Here is a 14,628-nt window from a genome sequence, read left to right as displayed (position 1 = left end):
TTTGTCGAAATCAATATATCTTTTCTATCACCCAGCCTGCTTTTCTGCATGTTTGTTCTGCTGTGGCTCCTCTTGGTTCTGTTTATCTCTCAGGGTGATGAGATTAGGGCAGTTTACTGGAGCACTTTCTCTTCTGTAGCTTCAATAACAGCCACTGCAGCAGCCCCTGGGTTGTTGCACTGCAGCAGCAGCAGCAGCCTTACATGTCTGTTGCTTTAGTTTCCCCAGTGGCGGGCTGAAGGCCAGGTCATCTCTTTTGACCTCGTGCTGGCACCCCCTCCCTGACTAATTCACACCATCTGTGGGATGTCAGAACACATAAATCTATATCATAACCATTTCAGAGCGCCTGATCTGCCTTGTTGACATTCATTGTGTGTCTATCCCTCCATTTGTGTTTTTGTGCCATCTACATCTAGATTCTATTTTTAGCTAAATCAGAAATTCTCCTAACGCCTGCTCTGCCTTCTTAAACAACTATTGTTAAAACCTTTGGAAGCAGCAACAAAAAGTGACACTTGGGCTCAACACCTAATATGTTACTCATTATCAGTTTTCATCTGAGAGGAACATCTCCGGTGAGTGTGAAGAACTTAAATGAGGGACGTCATACGTTCCCAGATGTCCTTATAACTTTGGTGATCCTCTAACATTTTCTCTAGTGAGACACTAACAATTAGATGGATTGCTATTGGGAGGTCATCGCTCCTAAATGGTAATGTGGGTCACACATTCATGTTCCTTTCAGGATAAATTGGACTATGTACTGTCAATATAAAATACTATAAATTGGACACATATTATTCCAACATGAGATGGTGGTTATGATGGAGGATCACTCTTACTAAGACCTGGGTAAATTTGATGAATTGTAAAATAGTTCACAAACTATCAAGAGCTATCTTCTAAGCTAATATGTTCCTATTAGACTCTTAACAGTATTTCAGCTAGTCAAAACACATTTAAGCATGAGTATGAGGACATTATTAACATCATACCTTTTCACGTCAGCTTTATAAAATCACCGACATTTCCAAACAACCAGCATAATGTTTCTTAGGGGTTCAACCAGATCAAAATATTTTTCTATTATTTTTCATTCACTTTGTATGTTGACCTGTTCAATTTAAAATCATGTCCAGAGGTGATAAGGTGTGATGGTTTATTCATTTGTGTTCAAAGAAAAGTTTTTTGAAAAGAAGAAAGCTCTCAAAAATGTTTTGTTTTTTATTGAAAATCTCTTTCAAGTTCAACATTTGCCCTTTTTCAAAAGAGCTGTTCGGCAAATCCTCATGACTGGCGCTAGCACTGCCCCCAGCACATGTGGACAAAACAAAACAAAATATACTGTGCCTGTTCAGCAGAATAGATAGTGAACCTTGTCTGTTTTGTATGTACTCTAGTCATTCACTGAGTTGTTCCATGATGAAAGCTCTTTCAATGTCTGGGTTTCAAGGTAACCAAGATAAGAATATCGAAAAATTGGAGCAACACTGAAGCAAAATTTAATTCCATCACAAGTTCAAAATGATTTCCAAAGGGAAGTGATTGTTAAGCTCCTTGTAAGCCTCATGTCAGTTACATAAAGCATTCATTTTTGCAAAATAATTTTCTCACAATCACTCTTGCGAATTAAAATCAGACAGTATCCAAAAGCACTTTAGAATTTGTCCTGACCTCACTCAGATACGATGTTTTCCATCCGTCTGTCTTTTCAGTAGCAAAGGTATAATTTGTGTGATTGGTTTTACTGCTGTTAAAATGGTCAGCCAAAATTCACACCAGATGCAAGAAATGGAAGAAAAACTGCCGTGATCCCTGATTCAACCCACAGTGATCCACCGTTACTGCGGCTTGATGATTTGTTTACCACAGCCCCTAATGACCACAGTGCATCTGTAAAACTATGGGGGGGTTTTGACCAGTCATTATGGATTTTTTGGGGTATTTGGTAAAATTCACAACATATAAGCCGAGATGAGATTGATAATATCTGGTGGAGGAGGGAAATAAATAGACACAGGCCTTCATTTGACCGGGCTTATCTGCGCCAAGTTCCTACCACGCCACAGGCTGGCATTGTGACCTTTTCTAGCCAACATTTGTGATTCCACCAAATGCGCATAAAGAGCTGCAGAAGCGTCCTAGAAGTCACTCTCTGCTCTGTTCCGCTAATATTACATGCTTACTATATTTTTAGACTAAGCTGCAGGGCGTTACACAGATCAGATCAAGCTGGGTAGAAAAAGGAATGGCTAGAGCATCTCGTAACTTTTCAAATAAACAGACTCTTCATCTAATATTATCACTAGGGTCCGTCTGTGTGCCTGCTGCAGTATCCATGTTCGTCCGATTAATTTAGCGTGTTCATCCTTGGGTAACCATGGATCTGTTACAAATATAATGATAATTCATGTTGACAAAATCCATGACAAATGCACTGTTTTGTCAAATCAAATACATTCATACACATGCAAAAACTGAAAAAGTTTCCACCGAGATTGTTTTCCAGAGCTTTAAAATCCTGTCTGTGACTAAGACAAACTGTGGTGCAGTCTTTGGTGATAATCCTTAAATAAATAATCTGGTACTCAAACTGGACTCCTGGGAATGGTATTTCAGTGTCTCATTAGTACCTTTGTTTGTTGTTTACTGTGACCATGATATTTCTTTTACATCAAAGTTTTATTTTCCCCCAAAAATATCAAAGTCATTTGGTAGGTTTTAGAAGGCAATGACGGGCGACCTATTTTTATTCTAACAAAAACACCTAATCAGGCGTTTAGAGTGCCTTATACAAAGAAACCCTGCTGTCGTAAGTATCACACTAATTCTGCAGTGCATAGGCTTTCTGAAGCATGCCTTTATAATTAATCACCATGTCATCTAAGGTCTAAGATCTATGGTGCATGTGAAGTAAACTGTCCATTTAGAGTCTGGAAACATTTTCAAATTGTATATTTTCAGACTAGAAGTCGACATAGAAGAAGGTTAGCTGATTCAAAATCTTAATTTTTTTACATCTGGTATTATCATTCAACAGCTTGAGTGTTCACAGTCCTTGAATCTACTTAGCATTATCATCTCATTGGGACTTGATTTGCAAATAGTTCTGATTGGCATCTCATTAGCCGGTGAAGTGTCGAATTGTGACCTGAATTGTCATTTAACACCCATTTCTTGCATTTATTGCCGTGTTTAAGGTTCAGACATCTCGTGAGGCAAGTTGAACAGAGCACACGACAGGAAATAGTAATCATGTGATTCACTGGCTATTTGGCTGTTTGAGATTGAAACTGGACTTTTGGAGGACATGTGGGTCATGTTCAGTTGTACAATGCATCGTTTGTTGAATGGTGATTATCTGAAATTTAAATGATTGCATTCATGTGAAAAAGATGAATACTGGATGTTAAGGGGAGGTAGTAGTGTGTGTGTGTGTGTGTGTGTGTGTGTGTGTGTGTGTGTGTGTGTGTGTGTGTGTGTGTGTGTGTGTGTGTGTGTGTGTGTGTGTGTGTGTGTGTGTGTGTGTGTGTGTGTGTGTGTGTGTGTGTGTGTGTGTGTGTGTGTGTGTGTGTGTGTGTGTGTGTGTGTGTGTGTGTGTGTGTGTGTGTGTTATGACCGGAAAACATATCAATTACATATACCAGTGCACACACTCATTCAATTGTGCACATGAGTGACCTTGTGCACAGCTGCGTACACCACACATTAAATTACTTCTATAAATCACTATGGTATAGGTGCACCTCATTAATATGATGAAACTTACCTTAAAGAATGTGTGCATGAAAATCATGTTGCCTGTTTCAATGTCTGGAGAGAAAGTGTATGCTGAGGTGTTGTGTTGGGGAAGGCAGAAGGTGAAATTGTATTACGTCTGACGGCTACCCTGTTGGGCATTTTGATAAGGATAAGAATGATGTGTCCATGCGAATGTTTGTTTTCATGTTTTTCATCTACATATCAGAGATGTTTTTTACTAGTTTCATTTATTTGCCCCGACCTTGACTAACTGAAGAGCAGAAACTGCTCCCAGTTTCCCGAGGACCAAATGGAAATGTATCATTACTATTCCACAGCAAAGTCTAAAGAAAACACAAAACAGCGGTGCTGCTATTGACAAATTCATCATGCAATCTGAGTGTACACACTCTAGATTTCATCATCTTGCTCATCAGCAGCTCTTTCTTATGAATTATTTGTTGACCGCTCTCCTCCTTGCCTGTCCTCTCTTCTTGATGTGGTAAAACCCATCAAGAATCTATAAGTAGGCCCTGTCTCTGTGTCTCTCAATCAAAATCAGGAGCAAGCAGCTCCTCACCCCGTCTGCAGGATGAATTATTTACCAGTCATTGATGTGGTGGTTGACCAGCAGTTTTGCTTTTGAATTATTCATGCCCACTCTCCTCTTAGTCCAAAGGATTAACACTGAAAATATTCACATTTGATTTGTTTTGCTCCTAAATGGTCATACCACATCATAACATTTGACTTTAAAAAGTCCAGTTAACATGAAAAGTAACATTTCTTCAATATAACCATCATCCTAAATATTTAATTTTCAAGACACCATGCCCACTAAGCATGATTTACAAAATCAGTGTATCCAGCAGGAATCTGTTCAATCAGATGTCAGTGCTTGGTCTTAATTGGAGACAGATCCCCAAACCTGCAGCATAATAATTCGTTTTTTAGCCCAAACTCATGGTGCGACTCATTATATCAATAAGCACAGAAAATAAAATATTAAAATATTGTACAAATCCAGCTAAGCTGCATACCTGTAGATAACATCTTTATTTTACATTTTTGCATTGCTTATCAGAGATTAAAATCCAGTTTGAGCAACAGCACAACAATCCTCTGTGTAATTAGCCATGAGTCGCAGCATTTAAGTTCTACAATAATAGCAAATGACTTTAGATTAATTCATCATTTGAATTCTTTTCAATGAAGAAACATGTGACCAGGTGCAAAATCGGAGCTCATTGATGTCTTTAAAAAAGGTTGCAAATAGGAATAAATTATGGGCTTTACATGAATGCATTGTTTTTTGAGAGTTGATTTGAGTTTAGCAGTATTCTTAAATTCACAATATAATGTAGTTTCTCTGTCAGGCTCTGACTCACTGACCTGCCACGCTGCTGATCTGGATTAAATACTCATCAGTGCAGCTGCTGCAGGGAGCGAGAAGGAGAATGACATTGTTTATCCCAAAACATGACTTACTGTACATCCTGACTCTTTTCTCCTCTGACTGGCATTTTGAGCCCCCCCCCTCCCTCCTTTATATACAGACAGTAAAGTGTTCAAAGGGAATCCATATTAACTTTGAAAATCCACATACATCTTTATTCATATTTAGGATATGTACTCTCTATGTAATCAGATTTGTGTAGTTAACTGTTGATAGTAACAGACAGTTAATCTGACACTTTGAGACACTTGGCATGTTTTTGAGTAGACCTGCCTTTTGTCTGTGGTGTAGAATAGTTGTCTTGTTAGGGTAAATATGGTGATAATACCGTTGCATACAATTCAGAGTAACATGTCCATCACCTTGTTTAATTACTGTAGACACAGCTGATTTACGAACCAATACGAAGCAATAAAATAAGACCCACCTTCTTTCCGTCATGATATATTTGTTTGGAATTATGAAAAATGGCAGAGTTTATTATGTTTAATTTGTCTATATAGATCTTAAACAAAGACATGTACAAACCAAAATACACATCATTTAATACTCAGTACTTTTACTTTACTTCAGTTTGTTTATTCCATAGGCAGATGCCAATATTAAGATCCCCTGCAAGAATAAATAAAGAAAATAGTTGCACTGTGGCAGTCTCAACCTTGGAAAGGAAATAAAAAAACACAATGGATAGTATAATCAACAGATACCTGAGAAAAAAACAATAAAAATAGAGCCATCCACATTATAGGCACAGCTTTAGTGTCTGGGTGTGCGTGCATATTTGTGTGTGTGGAGGTACTATTCATTATTCTGACTACCTGTGGGAAGGAACTGTCTCTGAAATGGGTGGTGCGTGATTTAATGCCCTGGTAGCGTTTTCCAGATGGCTGGAGTGAAAATAGTGTGTGGGCTGGATGACTGGTGTCCTTGATGTTGCTTTGGGCTTTCCTTTTACGGTGGGTAATGAAGATATCATAGAGCTGTGCCAGTATATTTCTGATGCTGCTTTACAGGGTTTTGCTGCTGTTTTCAGCCCTGTGCTGTCAAAACTTCCAAAGCTTATCAGAAAATGCTCTCTATGGTGTGCTGATGAAAGTTAGGCCAAGCTTCAGAGACCATGTTGAATCTTTGTTGGGATTTCTTAAGTTAGCAATTAAGAAGTTTGTTATGTCTATACAGTGCAGCGGTGAATTGGAAATCTATAAAATATCTCAGGTGGACACAGGACGTACTTTAAGGGTGAGTATCAGAGTTTGCATGCAAATATACCAGGACATGATTTAGTTGCTGTATGTCTTAGTAAAATATACAGTGTGTGAGTGAGGGGCATTTATTGTGTGCTCCCCAACCCTTTTTTTAACTTCTCCCCTCCAACTCCTGGCCTCCTGGCCTCCTGTATCCATCTCTGGTCTATCTTCTCTGTTGTCAACAGCAAACAGTATTTAGAAACAAGGTTAAAATAATCACTACACTAAGCCAATACCAGTTATGAATTGTTGTTTTATTTATTTATGAAGGGCAGCATTTGTATGTTGTTTTCAAAATGTTTGGTGTTTAGGATAGTTTCATTTTCCTCCATTTGTTCCATTGCTCCAATTACATGAAACTAATTATGGGTGGCAGTCTCTCCATATCTTTCTCAATACAAGACTTGGTTTAGTTCAGGTTAATAATTGTAACAATTGTTCAATTATGAATGCAAGTGTTACTGAATAAAGAGCTCGTAAATGAATCTGAAAATATGTTTTATTCTCACTTTCCCCTTACATACATAAAGGATCAAATTCTATTAAATTCTAGTTGATCATGAGCTTGTATTTTGTATAGAAGGTGTCGCTCATCATTATCTCTTTTGTAACCTCTTAATTGGTGCAGCAATTTCAAAAGAGAATTGCCAATTAGTAAGGGATCCCTTTTTTCAAAAAATGCATTGTGAGTGCACAGTAATGTTTATTAGCATGTGGTCAGTTTTTTTGTGAAGAGTGTAATTGGTTTTCATGGAATCTCCACACATTGCAGTAACAGCCAGAAGCCTGTCCAGGGAGGTCTTCTCATCTGGAGATGAATTGAATAAAATCAGAGCACCTGTCTCACAGCCACCAATAGACCGAGCCCCATGTCAATCACACAAGAGAGGCTAATAACACAGTTAGATCATTCAGACTTGCTTTATGATGCGTCAGAAAGAGCAGTACAGCTGTTCAATAAAATCAAACACAGAGCTGTTACTCCTCTGGCCCTGATCAGTAAGAGAATAAAGGAGCTGGCGGTTTGACAGACCTGGTCAAACACGACCAATGCTCCCTCAGCTTCAGAACAAATTGGGCTGATTAATAAAATATGACTATTTCATTAAAATCATTTAATCTGTGTGTGACCTCATAAACTAAAAGCACGTTGAGACACCTGTGTGTTATGGATGTGTAAAACAAATCCTGATTCATGAAGGTGATGTTTCATTATCGCTTTCATCTCCTTTTTTTGCAATTTTTTTTTTCTTGTTGCTGATTCTCATTTGAGTTGTATTCTCTTATTGATAATATTCTTCTTACAATGTCAAAAGATGAGACCGTGGGCTACAACAATTTTCATGATCAACATATATCGTGAAAATATTAAAACAATACTACAGCTTCCTTTATTAGGCTTTGGATAAGAGACATACAGAATATACTTTGCATTGTCCCTTAATTTTGCACCCTATTCTACCAAAGCTTATTTGTTACAAACCAGTTTCTATGAGCAGATGATAAACTTAAATTGGTAAATAAGAAAATGTCTCAGATGATCAGAGTTTCAGATTAGTAGGAATCAGTTATCTTCTCTGCATTATATTATCTTGGAATAAATTAATTCAAGTTGTGCCTTTGTAAAGTATAAACATGTTAATCTTAAAGCTTGGGTAACGTATTGTCTTACAAGTGCAATCCTAACTAGAAAATGAATTTCCTGCTGAAAATGCGTGTGAATGCTGTAAACTGCGCAAATCAGTTGCTGAACTTTGGTGACAATGCAGAAAAAGCTGAATATTGGAATAGCTGAATGGTGACTAGTAGTAGTAGTAGTAGTGGTAGTTGTGATATTGTGTATGTGTGTTGGGGGGGGGGGGGGTTGTCTAGAGAAAAACCTTATCCTGAGCTTCTTGTTTGGATAAAGTGATATTCTAGAGTCATCCAGTGTTTGCGTGTGTGTTTCAGTTTTTCTGTGGGTGTGTCTTCTCTGATTGGATGATGTCACTCAGCTGTGTCTGCATCAATCTGCCTAGTAACTTGGTTACCCTGGTCACCTGCAGTAGCAGAGGGCGGCTCATTCAGAATGCATTGGGTTTACCTCTGACAATTTTGCTTCAAGTTAAAAAACTATGGGTCCTATCAAAAAAATGACCTGACCGGGAGCATCAGGGAGCTCTGATTAAACAAATCAGTGTGCCTTTTTGTGTTTTGGTTGTAAAATCTGGAAATGACAGCAGTTTGTTTTACTTCTTTCTGGTCTGAAGAAAGATCCGGACAACTTTAACATGGAGTCTATTGGGAAGATGGGTGGACCTATTGTCACCCTGATCACTATTGGGCCAGAATGGTGGGTCAGTATTATATGATGAAGGTTCTAGAGCCTGCTTGACTCATTTTGCTAGTGAAATCGTTTGAAATTATTTGAGTAGAGGGTATATTGTGGGTTTGAGAACAGTTTCAAAATATTGTTTCAGAAGATTTTAAAGACCCTCTTCACTCTAAGTGATGATGTCACACTCTCTAGCCCTGAAGAGTCTTTCCCATAGACACCCATTATAAAGTCTAAGATGGCCTGAAAACCAAAGCTCACATGTTGGATGTTTAAAGTTGGAATGAACTCTCTAGCTGAAAGTATGTAGGAGGAGTAGCATTTTGCACACAGTGTAAGTAAAAGAGGATTTGAAAGTTCCTCCCATTGAGTTACATGTTAAAAGAGTTTAAAAAGCTGAATATTTGAAAAAATATAAAATCTTTAAAGTTTCCCATCATGTGCTGAAAAGGCTGAATATTTTGATATTCGAACAGTTTCTGTTGCTGAAAGTATGCTGAAGTTATTGAGAGACAAACTTTTTGTTGAAAGAAGAAGCAGAAGAAGTTGAAGTTGAAGAATAAAGATTAGATGAACAATAGTGGAATGCTGTTGAAGTATTGATTCACACTAATTATTCCAAGATGCTGTTTCTTTGGTAAACCAAGCAGAGAGTGGACAGCTTCTGAACTCCAGATACTGAGCCCTCAAGCAATGCTCTACCTCTGGGACTGTGAAGCACAAAGTTCAAATTTAGTCAAACTCCCAGACCAGGCTTATCTCAGGCACTATAGAAACCTAGTATTCCACTTGATGTATTAAACATGTGGTCAGACATAAATGAAAAAAAAATATGCCAATTACACACGTGGAAGGATCAAACTCACAATCCTCAATCCTCTAACCTGTCACATGGAGGAGCTGAAACTGCAGACAGGTTAATTACCAGCACTGATGGGTCCCAGCTCAGCCATGGCAGCATCCCTGACACCTGCTCCTCTGCAGTGAGCCGCCACAGTAACTAATTAGCATAGTCACTACCTTTCTGATCAACACAAAGCATTCTCTCTTGTTTCCAATTACGCCACGTGCATTTAAATGAGCCAATTAGCATATGCATTTCCCCTGGTATCCAGTTCACAAAGTGTTTGATTGAGATTCTGCTGCACATCAATACAGCAGGAAGTTTAACTGCCCTGCAGGCCACTGCGGAAGAGAAGGTTGAGCGTCATGTAACACATACCAAAGTTTATTTTGGTTTCTAGGTGGTGCGATCAAGAAGAGGTTTTGGATTTTGATTTTAGTTTCTGTTAAAAATGAACAATACAAATGATTTCATTATTCATTTATGTTCGATATGAGGGATACAGGAAAACAAATCTGTGCAGGAACTTCATAGGAATATGCAATTTGCAATTCAGTCATTAAGAAAATACAAAGTGATTTAATAATTTGAGGATTGTGGCCAATTAACAGCATAATAAGGAAATATATTGCATTTCTCCCTACTTTTCGCTGCATTTTCTGAATAGATATTCTGCACTGTTCACTATATCCTGCTGTGAATATTAATCTGTTATAAATATAATATAAATATCATGATTCTTTCAGCCGAAAAAAAACATCTTTTAAATCAACTTTAAACTAGTATATATTTTTTTAAATATGAAGATATTTTGACTGTAAATGTGTCTTTTTCTGTGTCTTATTTCACAACTAGCTGTTGCAAGGGAAGTCCATTCCTAAACTGGGGTCACTGGACCAGATAGAAACAGGAAGTGGAGATGCTGATGGACGTTACAGCGGAGACTGTGATGATGAAGATGGCTGTGGGGGTTCAGGGGGCGACGAGGTTAAGAGGAAAGTCCCCAGAGTCTCTAAATGTAAGTCTGATCTTTTTATTATTTTAATGAAGAATTAACCAGTTAACCTTCCCACGTGAAGAACTTGTTACCCAGCTGTGTTAAATAGCAACAGCATCGGAGGGAATATATTCTCATTTATATTCTAAAGGACTGGGTGTAATGATTTTGATTTGTATGTTTCGATTCATAATTGCATTAAGTCTTTATTGTATAAATCTCTTCTTTGTATGAGGTGAAGATGTTGTACATATAAATGTTTCATTGTGTTGCAATAAATGCAACACAATACAACATAAAACATATGATCAAAAACATATTTCACAAAGCATACATTAATGTAGCATTACAAGTAATACAAACTTTTCAAGTTCTTTTGCTTCTTAATTCTCAATAAATACATTAAATTAAGATTTTTACTCATCGCCCTTTTAGAAATTGGAGGATTTAAAAATTAAACAGGTTTTGGATCGTTGAAGACATTATAAGGTGCAGTTGCATAATGATATATTTTAATAAGACTGGCTCCAGTCTCCTTTTTATGACAGTCATAATAATAGTCATTAAATATAATAGTTGCTATGGGGACATTATTGCAATCAAGGCCCGTTACTTTAACAATTATTGCTCCTTAGAGGATCAGTAACCTCTGATGAATCACAGCGGTGGAGCTCTCCTTTTCACTTGGTGTCCCGTTGCTCCTCTCAGCACAAAGAAGCCCTTCTCACCTCTTCTCTCCATCAGACATGCTAACCACCTGATTAATCACCTCTCTCTCGTTTTGCCTATGGCGACAGCAAGGAAGAGGGGGTCATCCAAACAAGCCGTTCTATCCATGTAAATGTTGCCTTTACTGCTTGTCAGTCTGTCTGGAGGCTTTAGCAGCTCAAGCTCAGGGAGGCTGCTTAACAATCGCTCATGTGAGGCAGTGGGAGGCTCTGACATTTATCACCCATTACAGTACAGCCGCCCTTTCCTTGTCATAGGCCAGATCAGCCTGTCTCCCATATTTATGACCCACTGTCTGTCATGAACTTTGTCGAGCATCTGTCCCCTGCTGCCTGACCCTTACACAAATACCCAGGGTTTCCCCCTCTACCAGACCTCTGGTCAGTCCCTGCACATTTATACTGGTATTAAATGCATGTATTGCTTAGAAATGGTTACATTTTTCTTAGTGGTTGTTTGTTGTAGGTATTTGTATTAAGGTTTTATTGTTGCAGTAGAATTAAAAGAACGAGTAGAATTCAGATACAGCAGGACTTAACATGTTCAATTGCTTTCTCCTACTACAACAAGTCTTACAAAATATAAAGCAGCATGTAAGTATAGCAAACACTTGATGTAAGTACAATGCATTATATTTATGAATAGGAATACAGATATGCCCTTAAACCACAACAGAAAGAAAGTGCTGCTCTTGGACTCCAGCCTTGAGTAGGCCTTACCTCTTAGACAACAAATGAGATAAGTACACCTACAGTAGGTGTTTGGTGTTTATCTGCAGGGTCCAACTCAAAAGGAAAGTATATTTTCACATCAGAAAAAAAAAGTTTTCATATGTGTTGTTGTAGAGGTCATGCATTTTTTCAAGGACTTGTTGTGTCAGTGTCTCTGTACTCTGCAGTCTGGCGTCTGTGCTCTGACAAGTTCATATTAGGTAAGACCCAGCCTCTTGATAAAACCAATTATAAATGACGAATCACAGCCTGTAAGGATAACACTGATGGCAAACTTCAGGTCTTTTCAGTACAAAATACATACTGTTTACTTCAAGTTTAGTAGATTATCAAAAGAAAAGACTCATCTAGACAAAATCTTTAACTTAAATCACTAGAAGGTTTTTAGGGACATCATAGCCTGTACATTGATTTGAATATCATAGAACTCGTGGTGCATGGAGAGGGTTTGCTGTGTCAGAAATGCTCTGTGATCATCACACTTCTTTAGATCAGACAAGCAGGTGTGTTGGAGCCATTGCGAAATGCTTTTCAAAGTCAGAACATTGACCTTGTTCTTCATTGATGGAAAATGTAATTAATTTAGTAATATGTGTTGTTAGAAACAAAGTTGAGTCCTGAAAAGTTGGTGCATCATACTGCAGAAAGACAGCTGATAAATTGGCTACCAAGAGGATTGGTGGTGGTGATGAACTATAAATGAACATTTTTAGTTTTTTATTTCAGTGTGTGTTGGCAAAACTTCAGAACAGAAACCCCATAGAGACAGAAATACAATATAAATGCAGAAAAGTACAGAATAAAAAAAAAAAAAAGGAAATGGAAACACAGCATTGAAAACAAATTCCATGACTGTGAGATAAGAACTGATATGCTACCAACTCACATCTCACACTAACATGATCGACAAACTAAAACAATAAAACTGTCATTCGCAATTGACAAGTGAAAGAGTTCACAGGGAGAGTGAGCGATGTATGTGGCAAAATATGTTATATTATGTTTGTTTTTTTGCAGTGTTTATAAAACCAGTCAGAGTTTATTAACTTTACGGAAGCCACAAGACAACGTGACAACAAATTGCAAGTACATTGATGCTGTCTGTCAGATACTGAAACGCCACTTATAATTATTTTTGATTTCCTTCTCCACAATTATCCATAATCCCTCTCTTGTTGTGTTTGATGTTTATCAGCAGAACATGCAGACGATAGATCAGGATGATGAGGAAATAAACTGGGAAAAGCTCAATACTGACAATACAAGACTGATTTAAGGGATTATCCTCATTAAGCAGAATTACTGTTGTGTGAGACTGCTATGTATGTGACAAGAAGCAACAATGTGAGCAGTTCATCCTTCAGAAATATTTCAAGGAGATTCAAATGTTTAGTGCTGACAGATGGCTTTTGTTTACTGCATTGCACTCCAGATCCCTGAGCTACCTGACCATGTGGCTGTTTTTATTAAAAAATACAATTAGGCCCATTGTTTTCTTTTGTGTAATCTCAGATAATTATTTTAGAAGGGAACTCAGGAATCCAAGAAATACCAGAAAGAGCAAATATATCCAGAATCCTTTGTGTATTTCATTCAACATCAGGCCCTGTTTTTGCAGTAATCACAGACCTCCCAATTACTATAACACACACACATTCCTCCTTAATTAAATGAAATTAAAATTGAACACAAATGAGAACTAGCACCTCAATGTCAAAACTGTTGTAATATTAGTGTTGTGTACTGCAGCAAATTACAGTGGATGCAAAACATCATAACCAGGATCATAATGATAATAGTTATAATCAACATAACTGGAATACTCATTAAGAAAAGCTATTATATATCCCATGTCTGTTGAGCTGTATTGGTCCAGACTGTGAGTAGGTGCAATTGTGAAACTTCTTTGAGATATTAATTGCTAAAATCATATATTATTGTAATATGACACCTCTAATCTTCAAAATAATAGGAGAAATTGTGACTTTGATATCCAGAGCTTAATTTTGATAAATAAGGCAAGGCTGTAGGACCTCAAGTAGTGGGAATGAGAGAATGCTCTTCTGCCGCCCTACTTTATGGTTGAGCCTAATGAGATAATTATACACCTTTAATTACATAAAAAGCTTCCCAGCTCAGATATGAATATACTGAATCCAGGTTAAGCATTAAAGCCTTGGTGGCTTTTAATAACCAAACAGTGATTAGATAACAACAAAGAAAGTCTTCAGCCATGTTATTGGGTTAAATGTTTGCCATGTTCACCATCTCAGTTTACTGTGAAAGATAGATCATATATCCTGTTTATCACTGAATGCAAGGTACAGCTGAGCTTGATGGGGATGTTATTAGTTTTGAAGATATTTCGTTACAAAGTTTTTGGCTGAAATTTTAACCTGATAATGGTGCTAGAAGAAAAGTCAGGGGATCATCAAAGTTATTACAATTTATCGCAAAGAGAACCCAAGTGTTGGCACCAAATGTGATGAAAAACCTTTGGTTAGTTGTTGAGATATTTTCTTTAAATCCAAAAGGACAACTGTTAGAGGATTCATGGAGGGATATC

The 14,628-nt window shown here is 37.5% G+C and overlaps 1 protein-coding gene across 1 annotated transcript in view; it reads left to right on the top strand.

The window, feature by feature from the left end:
* gpc5a (glypican 5a) overlaps window positions 1-14,628 on the top strand; it is a 93,519-nt gene that overhangs the window by 48,347 nt on the left and 30,544 nt on the right. Inside the window, exon 8 of the mRNA XM_063882579.1 lies at window positions 10,461-10,623. Coding sequence (XP_063738649.1) covers window positions 10,461-10,623 — 163 coding nt within the window. The remainder of the gene's footprint in view (window positions 1-10,460; window positions 10,624-14,628) is intronic.

The sequence above is a fragment of the Eleginops maclovinus genome, chromosome 4 (genome assembly GCF_036324505.1).
Source record: "Eleginops maclovinus isolate JMC-PN-2008 ecotype Puerto Natales chromosome 4, JC_Emac_rtc_rv5, whole genome shotgun sequence".
Classification (NCBI taxonomy): Eukaryota; Metazoa; Chordata; class Actinopteri; order Perciformes; family Eleginopidae; genus Eleginops; species Eleginops maclovinus.
The sequence above is the reverse complement of the archived record's forward strand: the minus strand, read 5'-3'. Positions and strand labels throughout refer to the sequence as shown.